The sequence below is a fragment of the Athene cunicularia genome, assembly GCF_003259725.1.
Source record: "Athene cunicularia isolate RWA chromosome 14 unlocalized genomic scaffold, athCun1 chr14_part1, whole genome shotgun sequence".
NCBI lineage: Eukaryota > Metazoa > Chordata > Aves > Strigiformes > Strigidae > Athene > Athene cunicularia.
The window spans coordinates 7527858-7554296 of NW_020799118.1; the positions used below are offsets into that span (position 1 = coordinate 7527858).

Genomic DNA, 26439 nt, shown 5'->3' on the forward strand with positions numbered 1-26439 from the left:
GGGGGGGGGGGGGGGGAGTTTTAATTGTAAAAAATAATGCCATCAGATGAAGAACTTCTTAAAATAACCGTATTTGAGCATATAATTTTTTAACTATTCTGAAAAGTCGTGTGTTTTAAATAAGATAGCGGAGTTGACTTATGCATCTGTACAGTATTTCAAGCATATTTGGTTACAACTTATTGTTCTTATAATGTGGAACAGTATGGCTTCCTCTTTTAAAAATGCTTTAAAACTCTAAATAACAGCAGTGTTTTTCTGGTCTTTTATTGGCATATTAGAACAGAAGAAGTTATTTGGGTGGCTTTTTTGTTTGTATACCTTTAAAACTAGTGCCATTCTGTTTTGCAATCGCTATTGCATGCAGCATCTACTTTTCTATATGTTGTTGGGTAACCACATGACAGACCACATGCAACTTCCTGGCTCAATAGGAGGTAGATACTTTAGGAAGAAACTGTGCTAAGTCCACTTTATATCCTTCATTACTCTCCTCCCAGTATACTCTAGGAGATTAAAGTGTTAAAGTTACAAATCCCAAGGGACTGGAAACCTGTGATTGTTGAATTTGGTCATTCCTACTTGTTGAAAATAGAAATCTGTTGTAAGATATTTTGTAAACCAAAGTCATACTTTTGTTTGTGGTGGGGACTTGTAGAAGATTAGTCACTTTGCTTAAGGCAGTTTTGTTTCCTTAGTTTGTTCTGAAACTTAAAAACATACTCAGTTTGTCTATTTATCACTGTCATGGATATGGGCCCATATAAACTTCTTTAGACAATGGAAGTTAGTGCACACAAAAGTTACTGTCATTCCACTGAAGCTTTCCCACTTAAGATCTGTTTTAACTGTAGTCTAAAGAAATAGACTGTCTTCATGATGTACAAATGATGTTAGAATTTCAGTATTTTCATTCAGCTGTTCTCTACAAGATGATACATTTTAACAAGCGTTAGATATGTACATCTGCTTTATATTTAACAACAAAAAAAAATACTTGGAACATTCAGAGGAGAGTATTTCATGGCTCAAGTAACTTCTTCTAGAAGCTAATTAAAAACAGTTTGGACCCACCTACAGAAACCTGAATTTTAGAGGGGGGAACACATGGAGAAGAGATGAGGCAGGTAAGGTGTTTGGTCAGTGTATAAATCAGTTGCTAGAAATGAAGAAATTATTATAATCAAAATGCGATATTTGGATTATTCCATGTAATGTAATGGGAGGGTAATTGTGGAAACTGTCTACGTGAATAACACAAAACATGCTTTAAGAGAACAAAGCAAGGTGGAGGAGGAGGTAAAATACATTTCTGTGCTGACTGTTTCTGGAATTATAGTGACACCTAGAGTCCAAAGCAGCTTTATCACAAACTCTTTCTGGGGCTTTTCAGAGTTTTATTTTCAACATACAGAACAACAAGTAATGCACTTACTGCACATGTCTAAATTTGGTAAGTAAGCCAGATAAATCATAAAGGTATTAGACTAGTACATAAGAACAGGTATTATTGTAACTTTATATTTTTAGGTATCCCATAGGGTCATACAAAAATCCTTTGTATTTCCCAATATAGACATCATATTTATATAAAGGCATTATTAGATAATATATAACTAGACTGGTTTAAGTTCCTCTAAAATAAAAATGACAGAGACACCGTGCTTCAGAAGCAGTAAACACTGGCAGCCTGGGATTGTGAAATTTTCTTGTTGAACACAATAATGCTGTTGTGATTGATTGACAGGAATAAGAAGACAAAGGTGTGTTTTCCATCTTCCTGAAATACTTGATAGTAATTGAGCTGGAAACACAGTACTGTGCTAGATGGACCCTTGCTTTGTCTCAGTTTTCTGTTCTCACTGCAGTGAGAAATGCCATTTCATTTGCTAAACAAAGCCTTGCTTTTTTAAAATGATGATAAAAGATACAGCTGTTCTTTAGCAGGGAGAATGTCTGAATATCTGCTACTAACAGATCTCTTGTAAAAGTTCTGACTTTGTAGATTGGGTAGGTAGTAAATGCTTTTAAAAAAGTTACTTTTTTTCTTTAAAAAAGTATGCTGCCTTGTGTAGGTAATATGCTTTTGTGTTCATGCTTGTATCCATGTTGAACAAGCATGTGAAGACAAAACTTGGTGCTCCATGTAATCTTGACTTTGGATGGTAGGACTGGAAAGTGGAGGTTGTCTGTCTAGCAAGTGAATTTTAATATTGCAGGAGCAGCATTCTCACTATGGCCACTAATTTCCTAAATAGGCTAGGAAGAAGCTCCCATCCCAAATGAACTTTACCATGATAATACGTGCATTTATATTGTCTTTTTTTTCTGTTTGCCTGTCTACAGAATACATAGTTTGCTCTGGTTAAGATGTTGTTAAGACTCAGTAACTGATTAGTACATTAGTTGATTAATACATCTGTTACATTGATAGCTATCACATTGACATGACTAAACACAGCATTTCACCAGTGAAACAAGTTCATTTTCAGTTGCTGTCAATTACGATACATCCTTCACAAATGCTCAATTCATGTAAAAGGAATACATGTAAATTTACGTAAAAAGAAAAAAACATAGAATTAAATATAGACTGATAAAGGAAACGTCTATAAAGCGTTAGCAGTTACCTTATGAAAGATGAAGTCTTTTCCCATGATCTTATTCGTGCCGAATGGAAAATGGAGGCCATATGTAACACAGATGTAATGTACAGTGCACTTGGTTTTGGTGATCTGTTTAGAAAATACTCTTGAAGAACACTGCCCTGCAGGGGTTTCTCCCCTCTTTTTTTAAAGCAAAGGAAGTCTGTGAAGAAGCTTAACTTCATCTGCCCCTTTGCTTGCAAGAGAAATATTGAACAAATCTGAACTGCTGCACATGCTCATCTGTTCTGATAAACAGTGTCATCTTCCACATCATCCTAGGGGGAAAATGTACAAGTATTTCATTACTGACGTGAACTTTTTTTAAAAAAAATAAAGTCAGAATTTCCTTTATGGATGCAAACTCCATCCCTTTACTGTTTCAGTAAACTCCTGTCTCCCCATTTATCCAGTTGCTGTTGTCCATGTGGCATCTACAGGATTTAAAACATACTTCTTTTCCTCTAGGCTTTTCCTAATCTCCAGGGAGCACAGAGGCAGTAAAACATACCCATTGTTTTTACTGTGTTCATATCTGACACTCAAACTAAGGACCAGGTCATGTCAGCAGGGACTTGAAGTCTCTAAAGGGGTAATTACAGAGGAAAACAGTTGGAGCTTTATGGAAATACATGAAGTAAAAATGATTAGAGCAGAAGTGTCTTTTGGTTTCTTCTTGCATCTCTGAAGTGGTGTGATCCATGCTCAGAATAGGAAAGAATTTACACCGTTTCTCAAGAGAAGCAACATTTTTGAAGCAGAATTTTGAAGGTCTTTTCCTTGCTTGCAGCTACATGTGACTTCTGAAGTTATTTTTTCTATCTTACATGGCATATGCAAAATTATTGTCATATGGTCTTATAAGACTTACTGGCATAAATTTGGAATGGCAAAATAAGTTGTGTGGCTTTACTCAGTGATGTTGAATACTTAGTTTGGGCTCTGTAGGTTGAAGGAGGGGGAAATATCTGTTAGAATGATGTAGAGCTTTTATAAGTTTTGTTATGTTTCTGTCATCTAGTTACCCTGGGCTAAGGGCGCAAGAGGAACTGCAATAGAAATATTTTTCAAAAATGAACTCTTAATAGCTCTATGTGTTTTACCAAACAGTCCAGAGCCACTTGCAGAGACCTCTTCTTGGCAAAATACAAACTTATGGAAGCTTCATTTTTAAATGTACATACATACATTCTATAAGGTATATACTATCTCATATATATATATATATATATTTAAAAATTGTTATGTATATGGTCGTTTAGAATGCTTTTTAATGTCTTTGACTGTTTTGTGGAATACTTTTTTTAGCCCTTTATCAGCATTAAAAAAAAAGTCGTATTTCCTCTGGAAATAGAAACAGCATACTCTTTAAAAACTCCCAGTTCCTCTTTTGCCCCATAAATACTGGTACAGGTAGATAGATACTTACAGGCTGTCGCCAGTGTTCAGCATACTTCTGTTTTTGAAGTTCTTGGGCAATTGCCTGAAAAATTTTTCGTCCGCTACTGATTTTCTGCAAATTATTTAAAAATAATTTAGGTTAGTGCTATGTTTGAAGTTGGGGAAACATCTTTTTCTATCTTTTATAATTCTGATTTTTTCCCCTTTATATGTCTTTGGGATGGTACTAAATAACAATGCAAGAACATATGGTTTGGCAGGCAGAATGGTTTTAAATTACATTAATATTACATCTCTTAACATATATATATATATATATATATATCTTCTTTAATGGTTATTTAAATGTATGGTTTCTGATTTTTATGCAAGGATACATAGTGATAGAGGTTCTTAATAGACTTGTTTTATATACATTAGGGCTTACCTGAATGCACCCTTTAAACAAAAAATTAATAGCAAACCTTGTTATTTTCAGAAGTTCAAACAAAATTTACTTAAAATGTAAAGGAAGCTGTGTATTAGAGATGGTCTTTACATAGATTGACTTTATCCTGTATGCAATTCATGAAAAAATGAATTTTAACTAATTTGTTACAATTAGTTAAATGTAAAATCATTAACTAGTTTTGTACAAATCTGAAGTGAAGCCTTAATAGCTCTGAACGTCTCTTTGACTGAACGATCACAAAATTGATGACAAATATACTGAAGACAAAAAAAAAAACCCTCTAAATCACAGATAAAGCAGACAAAGTGTTAACGTACACAGTTCTCTGTTCTTTGGTCTTCATTCCCATTCTTCTTTAGCAGCTCTGGTTTTAACTGGAGGAAGGGATAATAAAAAATGATGAAAACATAAGATGAGCAAAACATAACTACTAAGATAGCAGAATAGTTGTAAGCACTGCCCTTCTACAGCATCAAACAGCTTGTAGATAACAGTCTTTCATTAGATCAGATGATACCATTGGAAAAATCAGAGAAGTTTTCAATCATGTAAGGTCTTTTTTAGCTTCTGGTAGTAGCTACTACAGGTATTTTTCTTTGAGTACAGTGGGACCAGCCTGAAGCACTACTCAATTATCAAAAATAATCAAACCTTCCTCAGGGGAAAAACTGGTTATCTGTGAGGTGATTGGTTTAATTTTCCCCACTGTACTACTTCACCTAGTTTAAAGAAAAACAAAAATCGAAAAGACTGTCCTCTCTTTATGCTTAGACAGTGATCACTACAGCAAAGAACATTTTTACCATATCGCAGGTCCTCACTCACATGTCAGAGTCTCATTACTGTGTAAAGATTCCAGTTGCAGCTATGGGTGTTTGTTTTTAACTGAACACAAATTTTGTTCTAGACTTCAAAAAAAAATAATCCAGTACTTATGTGATTTTTAACTGGGTACATTCTAATCTGTTAGTATATAAGCATAAAACTTCTTCCAAGTGTGATATTTTAAAATTTTACCAAAGTCTCTCTTCTGTGTATGTATAATGTATGAATAGTATTTCATTACACAAGTAAAGTCAGTCTGCAGTAACTTTACTGCTGCTCACAAATACTTTGAGATTAAATTTAAATTATTTTACTTTTGCTGGAGACTAATCCAGTGAGTTGGTGATTTATGATAGTGATTTCCAGTTTTGCTTTTTGAATGTGCCTTGATAGATAATCTCCAACTTGCAGATTAATACTCTCAGGATAATTTTAACTTCAGAATACCTTTTCTTCTAGACACTTTACTGAAAAAAAGAAAATGTGGTTGCTATTGATAGTACAGGTATGTGCCACACAAGAGTTTGCAGATGTGTGCGGCATATGAACTTAACCAACCACCTCTTTAAAACTTAATCATAAAAGTTATGTAATATGGGAATGTCTTATGAGATGTTAAAACTCCTTAGATTTACAAAAATGAACAAAATGAGAAAAATCACTTCGAGCCTACCTTGTAGACTACAAAGAATGTGAGTACAGTAGTGCTGTATAGAAACAGTAAGGATGAGGCGATGATCATGAAGATGAAGACGAGTTTTCCATTGCTGTGCTGCTTCTCTGCTCCTTTTATTAGAAGTGAGTGTTAGAATACTAAGGACAGTTCTTCAGATTCACATAATTTTTCTTAAGATTCTGCATTTCAGCCCTCTTTCTCCGAGGAATTAAAAAGCCTTACACCCATCAATATTTATTGGTTCATTTTCAGTCTAAATCCTTCGTGAGATCATTTTCCTTTGTTTCTCTGAATGTTTGCAAGGGCAATGGAGACTTGTTACTTTTGATTATGTACCTTTCCTTTAGGGGTGGACAGAGAATAGAATTCAGTTTGCTGCTGCCATAAAGGAATATCTGAATAAAGCTTACAGGCTTTTGTTCAGAAATGTGATTAGACAGAGGAAGGAAGGAAGGAAGGAAAGTAATAATCTGACTAGGTTGGGTTTGGGTTTTATTTTAGGCATTTAAAACTTAAATGTAGTTAAGGAAGTATCATACCTTTCTTAACTAGAAGGCAAATGATACAGGGGTTCAGAACTAAAACTTTTTTCTCAAGCTGGCACAGTGAATCCCCATTCTGAGACCCTGTACTCTGCTGCAGGTATTTCCACTACATGTCAGTTTCTCTACTTCTCATTTTTCTGTTGGTACTTCCTTTCGGATAGCCATTGAAGTCTTAATGTAAGAAGATGTAGAGTATTGTTAGATAACATGAGTACAAAACTTCTTTCTTTTCTAGAATTCTAGAGTCATTTGCATCATATGACAGAACAGTAATTAGCAAATGAGGTTAAGACGCTTATTTGTAGAATCCCTCCATGGTTTTACTATTAATATTTTAATAGAGTTATAATACTCCTAATAGTTTCATTGCTATTTCCATCTTAAATGCCATTCTTGAAAGTGTGAATAAAAAGAATATTTAGGAAAGATAATTTATTTCTTTTAAGATGCTTCATTAAAAAGCAATGATCAACTGACCTTTTTTCGTTAGTACTGTTCCATCTCCTGCTTGTTTAGAACGGGGTGAAATTGAATCTGAAAATGCTATTCCACAGATATAAACAGCATTGTCATCTACAGTCAGATCATTGATCTGAAGTGAAATGTTATTTTCTGATAATGAATGTACTTTGTACTTCTGCTCATCTGTGCATCCAGGAGTACACAAATCCTCATGTTTATTAGTTAAAAAACGAAACCATAGGACTTGAGGTGAGGATGAGGAGCATCCAGAGGCAGAGAAAGCACATGTTAGGAACACAGTGTGCGTGGAGTAGTCAGCTTCCTGGAATCTGGGTTGTGTTACAGTGACTTGGCAGGTATCTGTAGCACCTGTTGTGAATAAACAATTGGTAATGTGAGGGACAGTTAAAAAGCAAGGCACAGTCTGAAAAGAAAATAAGCTACTTCTGGTTCATTCAAGAAAAGGTGGGAGTAAAGGAGGAAAACCAACTGTGTTTCAAACTGGAAATATTTAAGGTTGTTTCCTGCAGACTTTTCTTTTAGATAATTCCTACAGCTTGGCCATGTGTTCATATAACAGTTTTACTTCTGTGATAATGTGCTTGGCTGTCTATTTTTCTGAAATGGTATAGAGAAGATTCATATGTCTAAAATATGTGAATGTCTCCTTTGGCCCTGGAGAAGACCAAAAGAATACTTTGTGTAGCTCCCTGCCTCAGATTAGTCCTGAGTGTTTTGGGGATCTGGGGGGGTAAGAGGGGTGTGGGGTGGTGGTCTGGTGTGACATAACTCTAGATGCCCAGTGGAGTAGTTCTGCAAGGGTTTCTGTCTCCTCCACTGTTTCTGATCTGAGTCAAGTGAAACAGCCTGATGGCAGGCAGTGGAAATGTGAAGGGAGGCATATATAATTTAGCAATTTCATAACATTGATTAGAATTCATAATAGTTCCTAGACATTCTTCTACTTCATCACATATATTGAATCTGGGTTTCTAAGGATAGTAATATTGCTTGTGAGTTCTGACATTTAAATATGTGTGCAGAGAAAACAGGAAGGTTATTCAGAGAATTCTCATTAAGGAACTGAAATGTAAGGCTTAATATGACTGGTCTGAGAGATTGATTTTTATTTTTTTTTTAAGTCCTTATTGAAATCCATAATTTAAATACTGGTTTAATATATTTAATTTTATTCAAATAAATAGCTTAGTTATTTAAACAATGGAATTGAGATTATTGCAGTGAAAATTAAGATAGTAGTTTAACATCATCCTTTTCAACTTCCTAGAATATAACAAATTAGAAGAAAATAAACTGAAGTTTCTTAATCTACTGCTGATACACAATTTATAAGCCTGTCCATGGTGGATAATCAGCATTATCACTTCATCGTTTTTCTCACTGAGTGTTTTACGGACCAAATCCAAGCAGATTCAGTGTCTGTGACTTCTACAGGAATAAAATGAAGCTCTACTTCTGTGTCAGATCAGCATCAGAGCCATTCCATAGAAGCTACAGCAATCTGAAAATTGTAGTAATATAAGTTGTCGGTGTACTTGCACCCTGTGTGGTGAAAGGCAGTAGCTTGTGCTTCTGCAGCTGATCCCCTTCTCTTTTCCACCTTACTCTCTAGGGCTCTGGGTGGCCTTGCAGAGCAGAACTCCATGGCTTCAGTTCATGTAGATACTGTCTGCTGAACTTCCCAAGCCGTTCTCCCAAACAAGCACAGCTGCACTGAAACCATGCTGCTGCTGCTGGAGCATTCTTTATAGGGAACTGCAGTAGGGTTTGACCCAGAAATCATAGATTACAGGAGCATTTCAGATTTTTAGAAGAAAAAGCATTTACTGACAGTTGTTTAATTTGAAAGTTTTATGAAGATAGCAGAAATAAGCTTGATTCTCAGCAAAACTTTTTACTGATCTTATTATGTAGCTATGTCGCAAATTAACCACATTTTCAATCTTGTTTAAATGCTATTACATGGGGAAATATAAGAAGCTTAAAAAAAGTCTTACCGGCACCATACAGAATCCAGTCAAATGCCAGCATAAACATGTTTTTTAATTTGTTGAAAGATGCCATTTCTTGTATCTCGCTGGAAACAATTCTGCTTGAAGGAAGAGGAACTTAGGAAATCTTTGAAGTTGCAGAACGCTCTGAATCACAAGATTTAGAACTTCCCGTTTAAGAAGGGTGTTTACTATTGCATTTAGCAAACTGTTTAAAGGTACAGACCAAACTAGAAAACATTTGTTACTTGTGAATTATATTACTTGGAAAATGAGTGAAGAGTTTTAAATTTTGAATTTCTGGGAGTTTTACCTATAATCCTTTGGATTATTCATTGGATATAACAAATAACAACACGTTTTCCAACATGCTACAGGTGTTCAGCTTCTTAATTTGGTATGACCCTAAGCAGCTGTTGTTATATCAGCTAGTAAGTGGCCACTAGACAAACAAAGGTTCTGTAGCCATCTGTTACAATGTGGTGGTCCGCTGATGGAAGTTTCACAGCAAATCATAATTTTCAGCTTGCTGGCTCTATTTACCGTAACTGCCTGAAGCCATCTTTGGCCAGACAGTGGGCACAAAGAATCTGCTGAACACCAGCCTCACTAGTGGAAGTTACTTTTCAGCCAGTCTTGGAACTCCTAATTAAAAATATAACAAAAGATAACCTTAAGAAGGAGCTTCTTCTGAACAATAGGCAGAAATTTGAACTGATCTTGCAACAGGTCTATAAATGTCTTGCAGCCTCATATTTGTAGTAGAATGGAATATAATCTGTGTCAAATGCTTTCCTTAAGAAAATAGAACACACAGTAAAGTTTTCTTTCTAATTTAAACAAAACTGTTTTGTTTTCTCAGTAGGTGGCAAGTGGGAAAAGCCCTCAGAAGTTTTGGAAATCAAAGGGCACACTTGGGAAGAACAGGTGAATAGCCTGCCAGAAGTTTTCAGTAAAGCTGGTTTTGCCATAGAGGCTTTCACCAGACTGCCATACCTATGTGAAGGTGATATGTATAATGACTACTATGTACTAGATGATGCTGTCTTCGTCCTCAAGCCAGTGTAAGCGTGTACGAAGTAAATCTCCAGAATCTAACCCAAGAAGCAGCCTCTGAAAGAGGGGTTTGATTTATGGTTACTTTAAAGGGAGGGAATTCGGGGACTGCCATGCTAAATAAATACCATGTAAGAAATTTAAAGGCCAAAATACTAATGTATTTCTTTGTAGTGTGACTAGGAAAAAAGGGTTGTTTTTTTAAACAGACTCCAGCTGAGAATTTCTTTTTTACCAGCTCTTAAACCAACAATACATTCTGCAATCCAGCAGTAATGGGGGATATTTTTTTATACTTACCTGCAACAGGGATCAGATCCAAACAGAAGCAATAGTCCTAATAATGATGAAACTGATACAATGTGAACTGTTGTTAAAGAAATCAAGTGAAATCTGGCAATAAAGTTATCCATTCAGTTCAAGCCTTGTTCAATATAAACTGTTGAAATGGATATTCTTCCATGCTAAGTTACTTTCTCTCTTACTGTCATTCTTCACATGTTTTTAATCATGCTAATAAACTTTTTTTGAGATGACTTTTTGCATTAACTTTTGTGTTCATTTTTGTAACCATAGCCACACTTGTCTGCAGCAGCTGCTCTTTGTGTTGAGAATCAAGCTCTCAGTAGCAGCACAGTGTTTATTTACAGCATTTAAGTATTGTTTAAAGGGATAAGAGTCCACAAAAAATGTATCATTTTTGGTTGATTTTCCTTCATGTTCCTCTCAAAGCTTCATAAATCCTCATTGCTTTTGCATATGCCATTTTCCAGCTGAAGGGGTTATGGTAGAACTTGCCAAAACTGTACTTTAAACTGATGGGTTTTATAAAAAACTTTTAAAGCAAGTTGTTCTCAAAAGTTTTCAGTTTAAAAAAGTTGCAGGCAGTTTCTTGCAAATTTTGAGTCAAACTGCCTGAGGATCAGGCTCTAGGGACCTGATTTTGAAGGTTTTGCTAGCTTGGGACATTTTCTTTTCTTCAGGAACACTCAATAAATGCTATTTATTTTAACATGTCATGGTTTTAAAAACTCTGTTTAAAATGGATAATTTCTGGCAGTTGGGATATAACCTTCCTTTAAAACAACAAGCGGCATCATAAGTAGTACAGAACTGGCAGGCGTATGTCTTGCGCTGCTTGGGATGTAAGTGTTGTGAGAGAGCAGAGAAACCTCAGCTTGTGTATCAGCTGGTAAGTAAAGTAAGAGCTGACTTATCTTTTGATTTTGAAGTCTAAAAAGTTGTGTGTTGTGGGGTTTTTTTCTTTTTCTTAACGATGGGTGATCTTACACCAGGTAGAATGCTTCAAGCATGTCTTTTTTTTAACCTTTCACTTTCTTTGCCTGATGGTTAGTGATTTCTCTTGTTAATTTAATTGCCTTTTATTCTCAACTGAGAAATCTTTGTGAAATAAGTATTCTGTAGTATGGGGTGAAGGGTTTTTCTGGTGGGTTTTTTTCAACAGTAATTCAGGCTCAGTAGTATTCTCATTTCAGCATGTGCTGTTGAATTTTGTCAGTACAATCAGATTTGTCTGTTGGAAAAATGAGCTATGTATGCTTTGGAGTGAATCCATTCATTTTTGGTTTGTTACCTTCATTTGTACTCATTTAGTAGTATGAAAATATGTTTCTTAAGGTGTAATGAAGTCAGTTTCAGGTAGCAAATGTGTATCAAGACAAACTTCTTTAAAGGTACTTAAGTGTTTTAATCTCACAGGTTAAAAATCACATGAGACTATGCATTTTTGGCTCTCTTCTAGTCCTGTCACTTAGGACATTGGTTTGTAACTGCTTTGAGAGGTTTTGGCACAGAAGGTGCAATGTAAATAATAGTGGGTTTTTTCCTTATGACTTCCTATTTTGTTTCCTCTATCTAAACAAGTATTCTTATACTTGAGGTGGGAAATTAAGACACTAGTTAAAGTGCGAGCAATAACAGGGAAAAGCTATGAACAGAGTAAGCTTAAATTCTAGGGGACCATGTTCAACAGGGTCAAAAACCTTAGTCCTGTTGAACATACAGAGTAACCCCAAGGGACTGTACCTACACCTCTACTTCTAAAATGGGAATTCCTTGAAAAGGCAGGGGCACAGCATGGCTTGTTGGGTCAGGGAAGGAGCTAAGTTCTCTTTCCAGACCTTGAGAGTGCATTTGTGTGCAATTAATGTCAGGTCACACAGCCTTGTGCAAAGAAAATTGAGTCCAGTAGTTGACTAAATTGCCTGAAATACCTTTAAGATGTCACCCAAGGGGACAAGTGTTTATTGCAAGTCCAGTGTCCAAATTCATTACTCCTGGGCTTGGGGAACCTGCCTCATCCCTCCGCTGTTCCTGTCTTGTTTCAGTGTTCTCACTAATGTGCAGTGTGTTGCTCTGGAGAGTAACTAAACTATCTGTTCTGTCAAGGTGGCACTGGATGTGTTGCATCGCAGGAAAAAGATGCCGTGCAAGGGCATGATTTAGTCGGAAACTTTCCGCGGAAAGTTGGAACAACTTCGTCTCACAGAAACCACAGCCCCCTTTTGCCAGGGGATCCCAGGTACAGTCTGTGCGTGTTCTGCTCCAAGGAGCCCAGGGCCACCTGCCCGTGCTGGGGTGGGGAGCTGGGGGGCGCAGGGCGATGGGCACCACCGTCCTGGCCCGCTGTGTTCCCCCCCCGCAGCTCATGGGGCTCCCTTCATCTGGGAGGGAAGCATCTTCCACCTGCTCCGGGAGACCCTCACGCTCTGAGCCCCCAGCGGAGGAGACTTCTCCCCTCCCTCCGGCAGAAGGCCGGGTGCTGCCGCAGAGCTGAGGCTGCGAGGCGGTCCCTGCCCCGGTCCCGGCCCCGGTCCCTGCCCCCGCTGTCGGGGTCCCCGCCCGGAGCCGCCCAGCCCACGGCGCTGGGACTGCGGCAAGGAGGCGCACGCAGCACAGGCGGGTAAAGTGCCGTGGGGTCCCGGCTCTCCCCGAGAACCCACCATCTCTTTCTTCTCTTCTGCCCTCTCCTTACTTCCCTCTCTCCCTTTCCAACCTGGACCCCTTGAGGGTTCCCTCACCGCATACGGAGCTTTTTTTCAGAGGTGCTGAGAGCCTGGCTGCAAGGGGGAGGGTGGGCACTGGCGGTGCAAGGGCTTATCAGCAAAGACTCCTGATCAGGAGGTTAGCTTTCTGGTTATCAAGCTTCAGATAAGGCAGCGGCTGCATTGGAGTGAGTGATAAAATGTCTAGGATTTCTTCACATGGAAGAGTGGCTGTTCAGGGAGCAAGAGGAGACGGCAATCTGGGAGCTGCTCATACCAGCGTCCTGCAAGGGTGACATCTCGGGGATCTGGTCACAGTATGTGGTGCCGGGGTGCAAGGAACGATCTCTGAGGAAATGCTGGATGGGATCTGCAAGAGATCTCCACAGGGTGATTTGGGATTGTCTAAGAGCTGCAGTGAATTTCTGCAAACAGATTAGTTTCCCTGACAAAAGGAACTATTTCATCCCGCGGATTCTCTTACCGAGCAGGACTATTTCACAGCAGACTTTTACTGCACCTGCTAATTGTCCACTGGAGTTAGTCAGGATAAAAAAGCACTTTCCTTAGCATTTAATCTCCTTGTATATTAATTTAGCATGTTTTAATTAAAATACACTCCCCAATCAAAGTGAATGAGCTGGAATAAACAAATCAGGATTGATATTGGTAGCATGATTTAAACTATGCAGAGTAATCAAACCTTACTGCAAAATTAATAGGGCAAAGGCAGAAACAAACACAAGAAAGTTCATTGTCTAGGAAACCAGATATGCCTGAATGAGAGACATGTACTGTGGCAGTCCCAAAAGAATAGCTGAAAAGGGTTTCAGTGTGTGCAAGAACAGGACAGAGGCGATAGCTTCCTAAAGTCTAATGTTTAAATTTTTTATCATCCTTCAGTTTGAGTCACTCCTGTTTCAAGACTGGAGTTAAGTGTTTGCAGTAGACTGAAGTATTGCTAGAGGCTGTTGAAAGACGTTTTCATAAAAGAGTACCTTGCTGATACATGAGATTAAACAACTTGAAAAAGGCGTTCTGTTTATCCAATGTTCAGATCTGTAACTCAAACCATGGCAGAGAACTTTAAATAAATAATTTTTTTAAAAAAAAGAATCCAAATTCAGCAGCAAAAAGAAATGCAGAAATTAAGCGTGACTGTAGATATACCCTTGAAATGAAGGAAAGGGAGAGAAAGCCTGACAAAGTAATCTCAGGGTCAGAGCGAAGTTGGCCAATGGGGCCCTCCATGTCATTTGTTAAAATCAGGGACTAATCCCAGTGTAATAAACTGCAATCTGGAGAGCAGGGCATCATCTAATATCTCTGATTAATTAATTCTTCTACCTGTGGGGATGGTGACTCTCATGGCTGGGCAGAGGGCCAGGCTGAGGGTGCAGACACAGAAAATCCTCTCTGCCATAAACTTCATGCGATGTGGATTAAAGCAGCTCATAGTCCTCAGGGCTACAGTGGGGAAGTGGCTGCAGAAACACCTATGTGAGCAAGACCTGCTCAGTTTCTGCTTCTTTTCCTTCCTTTTGCATTGTTTCAATGTGTATCCTTGTCCTTCAGGAGCTAGATCAAAAGCAGCAAATTAATTTTACAGAGGACAACTGTGAGACTGTCAGTCTTTTCTGATGAGAATGAGTGACACCCAGGTGAAAAGCTCCAGGTATCCCATGACTGCCCTTCCAGCTAATTTATCTTTCGGTGATCTCTGTGCTGCATAGCACAGAGCAGCAGGGATAGCAAGAGCTACTAAACCAGATATTTCCATAGAAACTGTGTCCTATCTGATTGTGAAAAATTGATGGTACACTTCTCATGAGTACCAAGACTAGAGCTTTGATCCATCTAAATGAAGTGGCAGGGTCTTGAACTCCAATTCCCAAATGTGTTGCTTTCCCTGTGCTTCAGAAGGGCACAAGGACATTTTCTCCCTTTTTGCAGAGTGATGGCAGCCGAGGAGGGGGAGCACTCCATCACCCTCCCTGCCTGCAGCACCCCGCGCTGACATGGGGCAAGCGAAGAGGGCCAGGCTCTCCCACTGCTTGAGTTCAGAGATCAGCAAATGGATGGTCCCAGACCTAGTCTGCAGTAATCATGCAGGCAACTTCACAAGCTAGAAAAAGCTTAGAGTTTGTTTGGAGCTTATTTACTATTTCCTTCTTCACTCCCTCTATTTCTTTCCTATTTTATCTGAGTTTAAAAGGATTTGTTTGTTTGCTTTAACAAAAATGCATTTAAGTCATATTTAGGCAGAATGTAACTTAGTAAATTGTACTACTAGGAAGAAAATTAAAAGAGCTACTTGGTAAAAGGGGACTAAGGGGAATAAATCTGGCTGCACATGCACACTTGACAGACTTGTATTTGCATAAAATATATCTCTATCCTGGAAAAATATCTAAATTAAAAACTTGGGAGCAAGCACTTTTAGATCATTCTGATCTCTGTCTGTACTCTGTAGCTTAGGCTGTCTGATTTATAGCTATGGAAGTTTGGGGTGAATATGGCCTTTTGACTCTCTTCTTTTTATTTTCCTTTTCAATCCAAATATCTTCTGATGCTAATAAACACTAGAAGAAATGTCCAGACTTTTGAAGATATGTTTCTTATTGATGTCAGTGAATCATGCTGAGATAGTACACAGTCAGAACGCCGAAGGTAAGACCAGAACTTCTGCATGAGGGATGTATTTTGTGTGGATGGAAGAAGCTATGTGTAGTAAAATAGATGAAGTACTTGTTGGTAACTAGGACCATATTCTCTGCTCTCTTGACTTCATGGAGCTATGCCAGCAAAGAATTGAGCCAAGATTTCTTATTATTTAATAGCCTTTTATTTTCACTGTTTTTCTGTAAATACACTTAATCAAAACTGCATTAAATGCTTATAAATAAATTATATGTGTATATATAGTTTCACTGCATACAATACATGTATTTTTGTATAACACAGTTGAATGGTAAAACATTAAATCAGCTTTTAGTAACAGGATAATCTTTTACAGATTTGCCTCCATTATTACACAAAGCTGTGGTTAGTATTTTTTCTTTGATCTCTCTACAAACATTTTATACTATAATCTAAAAATAATAATTTATTACATATATTTATAATTTTTTCCTTAGGAGGAAGTAATAACTGGGAAATATCTGAATGGTAATGTACAAAATTGTTCCCACTTATGCTTCTAAAAGGAATTAAAACTCAATATCTCACCATAACTTTTTATGTTCATTTTTCATGTGTAGCCATCCTTGATATACTTCATTTTCAGAGGTAATGTATTACTCTCACCATCTTGATTTTCAGTTTTATCTTGCACTTCAGATATGATCTGTTTCATTTCCACAGAAACTGGAACATTATGGGTAGAATGAAATTGGCACATGCAATTACTTTGGTTTAGATCTCCTGTGAGGAGTATTTCCTCTTAACAAGGAAAAAGCTGATTTTCATGATAAAGCCAAAAACATGCACAGAATGAGGCTGAGAATAAATACCTGCTACAGTTTTCAAAAGCTGGGATAATTAACTTTGTTTATATGTTTCAGAGGGGCTTCTTAAAGAAATTAGATGCAGTTCCAGCTTTCTGCCATCTTCTTCTTTCAGTCCTACTCCATCCCCCATCCATCCCACTTCCTTTGGCTCTTAGCGACTTTTGAATTATTTGCTAATTCTGGCTAAATTTGAAAGAGCAATATAAGCCTCAAAGGCAATTCCACTCCTACATATTCTGAGAAAATCAATGGCTGTGTAGAGAAGACACACTGAAATTAATGACTGTGCTGCAGGAAAGGCAGTAGCCATTAGTCACTGTACTTTCTTTCTACAAGCAGGTCAGAACAGGCATAACGGGGTGCCAGGAAGCACACCTATAGCTCCAGACTAGGCACAGCACAGCTTGTCTCATGCCTGGAGGTGGTACTAATGGCAACATGTTGGAAAATTGAGATTATTTTGGGTGGTTGTGGAGTTAGATTAAAAACCCCATAACTAATTAATTCCATTCCTCATTGAACCACACATTTTCATTGCATTAAATAGGTCAGCTGTTAGTCTTGTTAGGCCAAAAAGCTGAATACTCATGTTATTATGGTATTAGTAACAGTGTTTGCTTTTCTTATTCTTGTTTTGTCTTGTAATCTGCTATTTTACATGTTATATTATTTTACTGGCATTTTTGGTCCTGTTTTCTGTTACAGTTCTAATGTCTGGACAGCAGATATGCTTACAAAAGTCATGGCATATTTTCATGCCCAGGAAGTTATGTTTACTCTTAGCAGCCTACAGGTTTGTGCCATTTAAAATGCATGAAAATTCTTATTTAAAAAGGTATGAAAAAAAGCAGCCTATCTCTGTAGCCAGAACTAGGTTGTCAATAATAGAGATAACTAACAGATTTACAGTGTGGCAGATAAATAGGAACTAGGAATATTTTTTTTCTTCATCTTTTTCAGATTGCAGCAGAATGCAAGGCAGAAATAATAAGAAAGATCTTTTTGCTTCTTCTCTGATGGAAAGCAGAAATTAGGAGTTTTCAGGCACAGTCACTGTTTCTGAATTGAGTGTATACACATCAATATGTGTATTTCTCCACAAAATGGCAGTTTTTTCCCAGATTTTGACCACACTGTAGTTTGCACTCCTTATGATGGAATGAGAGGCCTCAGAGCATCCTACAAAATGTGTTGACCTTTTAAGGCTCCTCTGAACTCTGACATAGGAAAAACTAATTGGTCTTTATCCCTGGTCATTATGATTGGTTATGACATAGTTTAAGTAGAACTGTAGTCTGCTAATCAAAACCTGATCCCTTCCCTCCTCCCTGCACATGCTCTGGAACAGGAAAGTGTCAAATGTACAATCTCTGAGCCTCAGGCATTCCCAAAAGCCTATGGCCATGTAGCTCCACAGCACTCAAACCTTTTCCCAAGCTCCATTTCACTGTCACAGCTCATCCAAACCTACAGGAGACTAACACTGCCCCTTCCCGTTTGATCAGATTTATTAACAGTTTAAGGCTGTAATCAGGCCTGGACCCCCTAGACAACAAGGACCTGACTATGTTAATATTTGTTGGTGGCAATGCAAGCTAAGCAAAGACAACAAAGAACAGTTTCAACTCAAATTCCAAACCAATTCTGAAATAATTCTGTCAGGAATTAGAAGGGATTTTACTCCAGCCTGGTGCTAATGAGCATTACTGTGCTTTCTGTTCCAATGTTATAATTCCCCTCAGACTTTCAAAACTGGCATGAGATTGTTAACTGGTAATGCAGTTTGATGTGAGAAAATATTTTTGCCTTATGACCTGGTACACTTTTCCTCCCATCTGATTGCATGTTTCCTTCCCTTTTTTAAGTAATAATAATATGTACACAGTACCTGATTTTTTTGAGGTCTTTAAAAGGTTCATTTTCACTGCTTTGCTGTGTGAATCAGAAAAGCATTATTACTCTTGTTTTATGAAGTGAGAAACTGAGGCATTTTTGTTAAATGACTCACTGAAGAGGTCTCACTGATGAAGCCAAGAATAGGATTTTTAAAATATTGTCTTTCAGGATTACAGTTAGATTATTTTTGTTTACAGTTTTTGTTGAGTATAGTTATTCTAGTCGTTGACAACACAGACAGGAGGTAAGCACTTACCTCTCCTTAAGCAGAGTTTTTCAGGGAGTAAAAAATTCCCCAGTACAATAGTATGAGTTTTATGCATATTACACATATTTTTCTATACTTCAGATGTCCATAAAAAGTTACCTGAAGAACCTTTTATACCAGCCTAGGCAACTACTATCCGAATTCCAACAGCTTGATCAGCAGCAGTTCCAAACTGCAATGAAATATCTCTTCAACAGCAAAAAGCACCATATTGTAAGTCACTTTGCACTTGTGAAAAAGAAAAGCTGCTGTCAGTGGTTTAGATAAATGGGAAAGGGCCAGACTGGGGGTCTCGCAGTGCACACCATGCCGTTACTTATCTGGTTTGGATTAGATTCCAGGAGCCTCCCTCCTTAGGTTGGACTTACTTAATTTAAATCTTACTGTCTAAAAGTTTGGTGACAAGTCAGTTGTCTAGATTTTCTTTGTAATCAGTGGAGAGAAACACATCTCCAGAGAATGATTTTCCTTCCTACACAAGTATCTGAGGTAGGTAGGACCAGTTGTTCTCAGGGAGTATCTGCTTCTCTTCAGTGGCTGGAAAGAGAGGCCAGATGACTAAAGAAGGTGAAGTTAGTTATCTTGTTAATTACTTACGGGAGTGTGCAAGCAAATTGTTAGGCAGTTTGGCAGGGAGGCAGCATAACATCATTTACTTGCCTTTGTGGTGTCCCCTGTGTGATCCATCTCACTCAAAGTCAGCAAGTGCCACACAGGGAGGTTTCCCCCCTGCAGAGAGGATCTCTGCAGGATGGGATGGTAGCCTGATGTATGAGAGCACTCAGCATCTTCCCTGCCAGGAGGAAGGGCCTCCAGCATGGCTATCGCTGGGGGGGGGGAGATTAATGCAGGAGAAAGGAAGAGTGTGTCCCCAGACACAGGAGCTGAGTGTCCAGAACAAACACTGTAATCTGCTATTCAGACAGCTCCTGCTGCCAGAGCACACAGGATAGGTGTGCAGCATACACTGGGAGCCAGAGCAGTAGAGCATAAGCCCTTTCAATAAACAGTAAATTTTGTCCTCTTAAAAATAATATTGCATGAACAAATCACCAGGCCCAGGACTATCAGCTCTGAATGGGCTGTCCTAGACATGTCAGTTTATGAGATGGAGCAACATAATAATCTGTCCCCAAACAGGGTGACTTTATTCCCTCGAATTGTTTCTTTGATGTTGCCCCATCGTCTGGGGGAGGTGTTTGTAGTAATTGGTGTAAGAAATACTGCATGGGAAAAGATCCATTCTAGAGATGTTCTCATATTAATAGAATAGAGATATTATACATATTAAATTATCTGTGAATTAATACACATTCAATTCCGACATCCTTTCATGTTCCAAGTAACTAAGTTCTTGAGAGTGCAGCCTATAACTTCAGCCATTTGGATTACTCTTCTGGTTTTTATTTTGATTTTGTCAGAAGACTCAAGCTGGTTTCTGGCTAATGCCAAAAGGAGTTACCTGAGCTAATGCAACTAGACAGTATTTTGCACCATATTGTTTGTAGAGTGCTTTCTGCCAGGCCTCAAAATGAACAATATATTGAACTAATCAAATATATGTTCTTTTAACCTACTGTTGCTTGCAGGAAATGGGAAATATTATTATTGACTGGGACAAGACTAGAGAGATACTTTTTCAAAGCCCGGGAGTAAACAGGACCTTGTTCCTTGTAACACTGGATAAATGCTTTCTGGCTTTGAGTGCCTTGGACTGTGTGGATATCCTAAGCCAGGTTTTGCATGTGTCAGCAGTGAATTATCTCCAACCTGACATCATTGGGAGCCTCCCAAATGTTCTGCAGGAGGATGCTTTCAGAAACTTGTAAGCCATTTATTTTCCAGACACAATTAATACTACGTTGCATTTGCTGACTATATATACACTTTTAAAAAGAGGTTGGTCTCAGTCTATTTTCCAGATACAGCTTTCTGCTTATGTCTTGCTGTTTCTAAAAACATTTGTCTATGTGTGTCATTTAAAAAAAAAAAAAGTTAACTAATTAGTGAACTAATATGCCCTTGCATCACTTAGATCAACAGTATTCAAGGACCTCTATGACAGAACCTCAGCAAATACACAGAGAGCTCTGTATGGCTGGATGAAGCAGATTCTACAAACATCCTATAACATGAGTGGTACGTTACATACAAAGTATTTTATTTTTGCTTATCATAAGAGAAAAAGTCAACAAAAGGCCTATACACTGTGTTGAACTGTTTCTCAAATTTAGCACAGGTCTGTTTAAGAGTAGCTGTCTTGAATAGCTTTGCTCCAGAATACAGTAAACATAATGTATTTGTTACTCATGGCAAATAGTTCTCCAAAGATGTTTGTTCTTCACCTCTTCTGCACAGAGCTATACACAAAGTCTCAATACTCAAGTCCTTTTTCTAACACTTAAATAGGATACAGTTGTCAGGAACTCTGCACAGGTGCCTTGTTCACTTCTGAACTATTCAGACTAGAAAAACAGATCTGTCTCAGAATACATTAGCCAATGCATGGTTTAAAAATAAAAAAGAAATGCAGGATGTTGTGGAAGTTCTACTGCACCTGGCACAGTCTCGTTCAGAAAAGGGACAAGATAAAGACAAAGTTCATTCTGATTTTATGCATTTTACCACATCTGTTTGCCTTGTTAATACATCTTTAGCAGATGTGCCGCAGCTGGGACAGTGCAGGACAGGTTCCACGAGGGGGCTGTAAAGCGGCAGCAGCACTGACGTATCAGAACCAGTGCTTGGGTTTCGCTGAACATCCCAGCAGCGCTGTCGGGTGGCATTTTAGACTTCTAGATGTGTATGTTCTTCCTCTTTCCCTGGAAATCAAATGCAGAATGCCCACTTGTTTCAGTCGTGCAAAATCTCGCTCCTGGGACTTCCGTCATTTCAAAATATCAGAGTAACCCATTAAGTGGTAGAGAGGAAGTTTATGACACCACTAAGAAGTGGTGTTACTGCCTGTCCTTTATTGAGGAAGCAAAGATGCAGAACTTGCCTGATGATACTCGGTCTGGGAAAATCCCACGGTTGTGTCTGAAACATCAGTGAACCTTCAGTTTGTAAAAGATCACCCAGCTAAGGAGGGACGGGGACTAACCATGCCTCTCTTACCTCCCGGTTGCTGCTTCAAATGCAAAGCAGTGCAGATACGATGAATCCACTCCTGAAGGCAGTAGGTGGGGACTGATTACCGGCTAGTTCTGGTAGTATGAGCTGCAGAACCCATCAGCCCTGAGCAGGCACAGCTAGACTGCTACCAACATCCAGGTTGGCAAGTTTAAAGCTCACTCAGGTATGTCAGCACACCATGGGTCACAGCATATGCTGTGTGGGACAACAGAAGAGTCCTGCAACAGTCTGATTTATTCACTTTAACTTTATATGTGCACAGCGCTGGCACCACCTGGGAAAGGGATCAGCCCTCTGCAGAAGCAGCATCTTCCTCACTGAAGCTCAGCAGAAAAGAAACTTGAAAGAAGCTTCATATTTGTGGTGCTTATGGGGCCACCTCCCAAGCATTTCTGCTGGTTTTGGTGATGGAGAGCTCATCTCTGTGTCTCTGTTGAGCCTGCAGAGGGCTTTTCCATCATGCCGTATCTCCTCGTGGTGTCAGGCAGCGCCTGCAGCTGGATCACTGGGTGAGCAGGAGGTGACATGTGGCCACTATGTTTTAAGAGTCAAACCTTCCAAGAAATTTCTCTGCCACTCAGCCAATTTTCCCCTGTTTCATATTAAAAATGCTGAGGTATTCGGAGAGGAAGCATGCTGGTAGCCACTGCAAAAATAGGAGGCTGTAACTTTAGAATTTTGTACGTTATTTAAAAATCACAAAAGTTTTGGGGGATCATGGCTGCCATGGTAACTGGAAGTCTGTTCTACTAAAGGCCAGAGTCAACATCCTTAAATTGTGCTAGTATTTGTTTAACTCTTCTATCATATCTTTCAACTCTCTTAATATTCCTGGTAATGGGAGATAATATCACTTAAAAAAACAGGCCTGACAGACAGGTCTGCTGGGAGCATCATCTTGTCTCAGCTAAGCTGCTTAGATCTGTGTTTTCAAAAAAATCACTTAGTAAATGGGGTTCTTCAGCTTCTGATATTTATAGGCTGTTTTTTTTCAGATACTGAAAACTCTTCAAAGTGCACTGATGATTTTTTTTTAACAGAGTTGTGAGTATCAGCACTGCTAAGGAATATGTTCAGAGGTATCACACGTAGAGCTATCCAAATTATGGCACCTTGGAGAAAATACTGTCTTTGTGGCACAGAGTATCCACCTAGTCCGCAAATACTTTTTTCTCAGGGATATCTGGATCTTGATTTAATTTTCAGTCCTTGGGAGAATGTTATAAATGAATGACAACTTTTAACTGTTACGGAATATTTTGGGATTTTTTTGCCAACCTATTTCCATATAGGTATATGAATGATTTTTCATTTTTGCCATTATTGCTATTGCATATTGCTGAAATAAGTGCTATCATCAATAATAATATATAAGATGTATAAAGTGTTACAAAGTATCATGCCTTCCTGGTGTTCATAAATAATACATTTGATTAGGAGAACTGAATTTAAAAAATGCTGCTCCATATTTAATATTATTGGTTTAATTTTTCCTGTCTCATACTTTATCCATTTTCTATTTTGACAACATAAAACATTAATCATTTTTTGTATGAGAAAATTTGAGACATTTGAAACATTATTTCATTTTCATTAAAAAATGTATAGGCTCATAAAAATGTGCTGGACTCTAGCTAATGGAGGGAACCTGACTCTCTGCTAAGGATTTTTCTGATTTGCAGATTTTTTTTTGATTATTTGCCAAAACCAGTATACTGGATACAATATATTTGAAATAATTACTTTCTTAACATTGTAGTGAGTGTTTATTTGTACAAAACAGATTTCAGTGAATCAGCTTCTTGGGTCAGTGCAGAAAACTTATGGATTTTGGGAAGATACATGGTCCATCTCCCATTAGAAGAAATTCTGAAAATTAGTCTCAATGAAGTAAGTAACAAATTGTGGTTGGACATATTATCAAGTGATGTCACTTACAGACAATATGAACACAAATGCAAACTTAAACATGAAAAAGAAGTTTATATGTTTTAATTATTTAAATATAAAGTGAATCTAAATCCATTGCCAACCAAATATTCTTCTGGTTTGAGAATTTGAAAGTGCTTGTCATTAATATGTAATTATTTATCTGTCTCAGACTTCTGTGACTTGTACTGAAAGACAGGGACCAATGATAGGAGACCCTTAAATAATTTGACAGTTTGACAGAGAATCGCTCACTCAGCTTTGCCTTCAGAGATACTGTATTATCCAAATCCATCTTCTCCCTTTCTCTATAACATGAATGGAGTCCGTTAATTTAGTGTCAATCATATTTTATTGGATGTAATTTTTTGACAATCCTGACACATTATTTTGTTTGTAATGGTCAGATAAGACTATTTGTTAGCTATGACAACGCAACAAAGCAGTTGGACACAGTGTATGATATCACACCAGAGCTTGCACAAGCTTTCCTGGAAAGAATAAAGTCATCAGGATTTGATATGAGAAACACTTCAACTATCTACAGGCAAGACTGCTTTTCTTTTTCTTTTATGGCTGCATATGGAGAGAACGAATAAATAAAGAGAAAAGAGAGGAGCAATAAGTAGCTGATAAAACTGTTGATGTGGTATAGCTTTTTCCTTCCAGCAGAAAAATCTAGGCTGAAATCCAACCCTAGTTAGCAACAGTGAAGAATTGCTACTTTATGAATTTCTGGAGGTGTGCCTAATTAGCTAACGCTTTGTCTCCTGCTTCGCAGTGAGTTGTTGTCTGTAATACTAGTAGGAGGACAACAGCAGTATCTGGGGGATCCAGTCAAGGCTCCGTTGCATAGTGCAATACAGCAAGAAAATAAATTGGGATAGCAGAACATGAGTTGAGTTGACTGTTTAAATCACAAAAGATGGAGGTATTGTGTGGAAATCATGTTACAGTTAGGATTGAAGGTGGAAATCTTAGCTCAAGCTGGCCAATACTGCAAGTGTTTTTTAGCTGGCATGAGTGTCACCAAAGAGGTCACAAAGTGAAGAGGTATAAAGCCCACCCTGCTGTCCTCCTTGCGTCCTGTGGGGTAGAGATGAGCCACATGTAAACACACGTGACTGTTATGTGTGTAAGCAGGAAACTGCATTTTTAGGGCTCTCAAATCAGCACTGAACTTACTTTAACAATAATAAAAAAAAAAACCCAACTGCTCCTACTTATAAATATGCAGTGAGCTACCTGCAAGAAAGTGCTGTACTCCACATTTCCATTTACACTGTCATATAAATGGATGTATTTAGTCCCAAGACATCACTGTCTGAAGTTATTTGTAGTCTCCTTGGGGGATACCTTGGAGTTTTAAACTAATGGAAAATATGCTTTATGGCTTCAGAGCTCCTGTCATTATTGCAATATGACTCACCGACTTCCATGAAGTATTGCTGATTGTCAGAGATGTAAGCGAGAGAAGAATTGTGCCCACACTCTAAATTTCAACGTCAGAAAACTTAAAAATTATTTTACCACTCATGAGAGGTGCCACATTCTCACAGATGAGAGAAATGTCATGCTCCATAATCTTTAATATATTCCATTTTTACAACACACTTATTTTATATTACTCGTTTTAACCATTCTGATGATTTAAATGCACTTTTAAGAAGTAGTATTATTCATTGCCACTAATCTCAAAGGAGATTAAGAGCTCTTGGTGGCTATGCAATAATGCATCAGAAGGTAATTATTTGTTATAAAAATGCATTTATAGATGTTTCTTTGATTTGTATGTCGGTTTGATGATGTCCCATGAATTCAGAAGGAGTGCTGAGGCAGTATTCTGTTATATTGTGAAGCAGGTTGTTGTTGAGGGACTAGAGGGATTAAAAGCTAAACCTTCCTGCACTGTAGAGTTTTACTGAGTTCGATAGTGGTGCAGCTGTTTATTTAGTTCACATCTGGACATTATTGCCTAGACTCTGCTTAGGCCTGTGTCACTGAATTGTTAAAAACCAGAGACTGTATCAGGAAAGCTGGGCTTTGTAGGTTCTTGTCCTGTGTAAATTATGAAAGCAAAGGCTAGTTGTTTACAGTGACAGGGGATTGTTTCAGGCTTCCTACAGATGAATTCATCACCATCACAAGTGATTAAAGTCCAGGGAGAGGGATGCACACTTCAGACCTCCTTTGTGGGGCTGCAGCTGATGGCAGCAAATAAGCACCAGGCCCAGGTCAGAAGGGCACGTTGAGCAGGCGCCTACCCTTGGTGGTATGACCACCACTCTCCATCAACTGTGGTTGCGGTTGCGCTTTACAGAGGTTAATGGAAATGCTGAATTTAATATTACAGCACAGGCACTGTGGAGGAAAATGAGCTCCACGTCTGGTTCACAGCACTGCCTTGCAAATGCTGTGCTGGCACAACTAAGGGAGTGAGCCTCAGTGTGTTTTCTCCTGGTCAGTGTTGAATTGGACAGGTCTCTGCCCATCAGCCAGTCATGTGTTTGATGTGAAATGCACCAACCAGGCTTTGTTTAAACCTGAAACGATAAAGAGACTATGCAATGCTCTAGCTGCTGCTCTGACACATGAATGAGTTATATTGCATGTGAAATCCAAGA

The 26439-nt window shown here is 38.3% G+C and overlaps 3 protein-coding genes across 9 annotated transcripts in view; 2 read left to right on the plus strand and 1 right to left on the minus strand.

Annotated features, from left to right (window-relative positions):
• The window catches only part of METTL9 (methyltransferase like 9), a 26822-nt gene extending 16213 nt beyond the window's left edge, over positions 1-10609 (plus strand). Inside the window, exon 7 of the mRNA XM_026859152.1 lies at positions 9880-10609. Within this exon, the coding sequence (XP_026714953.1) occupies positions 9880-10085 (206 nt within the window). The 3' untranslated portion in view covers positions 10086-10609. The remainder of the gene's footprint in view (positions 1-9879) is intronic.
• Positions 349-9848, minus strand: IGSF6 (immunoglobulin superfamily member 6). 2 transcript variants are annotated; one of them, XM_026859293.1, is made up of 6 exons: positions 9024-9848; positions 7021-7374; positions 5996-6108; positions 4815-4871; positions 4075-4158; positions 349-2923 (listed from the first exon to the last, which is right to left on the minus strand). In XM_026859293.1, the coding sequence occupies exons 1-6, from the start codon at positions 9088-9090 to the stop codon at positions 2885-2887; spliced, it is 714 nt and encodes a 237-aa protein (XP_026715094.1). In that variant the 5' UTR covers positions 9091-9848; the 3' UTR covers positions 349-2884. The 2 variants fall into 2 exon arrangements, with proteins under 2 accessions (XP_026715094.1, XP_026715095.1); XM_026859294.1 differs by lacking the exon at positions 349-2923 and adding an exon at positions 3132-3587.
• Positions 10610-12486: 1877 nt separating the features above from the next.
• The window catches only part of OTOA (otoancorin), a 41986-nt gene continuing 28033 nt past the window's right edge, over positions 12487-26439 (plus strand). Inside the window, exons 1-11 of one of the 6 annotated variants that reach the window (XM_026859266.1) lie at positions 12487-12615; positions 15665-15748; positions 16095-16123; positions 16216-16246; positions 16339-16366; positions 17293-17380; positions 18833-18964; positions 20341-20576; positions 20787-20890; positions 23670-23776; positions 24223-24362. In XM_026859266.1, coding sequence (XP_026715067.1) covers positions 15670-15748; positions 16095-16123; positions 16216-16246; positions 16339-16366; positions 17293-17380; positions 18833-18964; positions 20341-20576; positions 20787-20890; positions 23670-23776; positions 24223-24362 — 974 coding nt within the window. In that variant the 5' untranslated portion in view covers positions 12487-12615; positions 15665-15669. Of the gene's footprint in view, positions 12616-12968; positions 12997-15664; positions 15749-16094; positions 16124-16215; positions 16247-16338; positions 16367-17292; positions 17381-18832; positions 18965-20340; positions 20577-20786; positions 20891-23669; positions 23777-24222; positions 24363-26439 lie in introns of those variants that run through there. The other 5 variants (XM_026859269.1, XM_026859265.1, XM_026859268.1 and 2 more) reach the window with 5 other exon arrangements.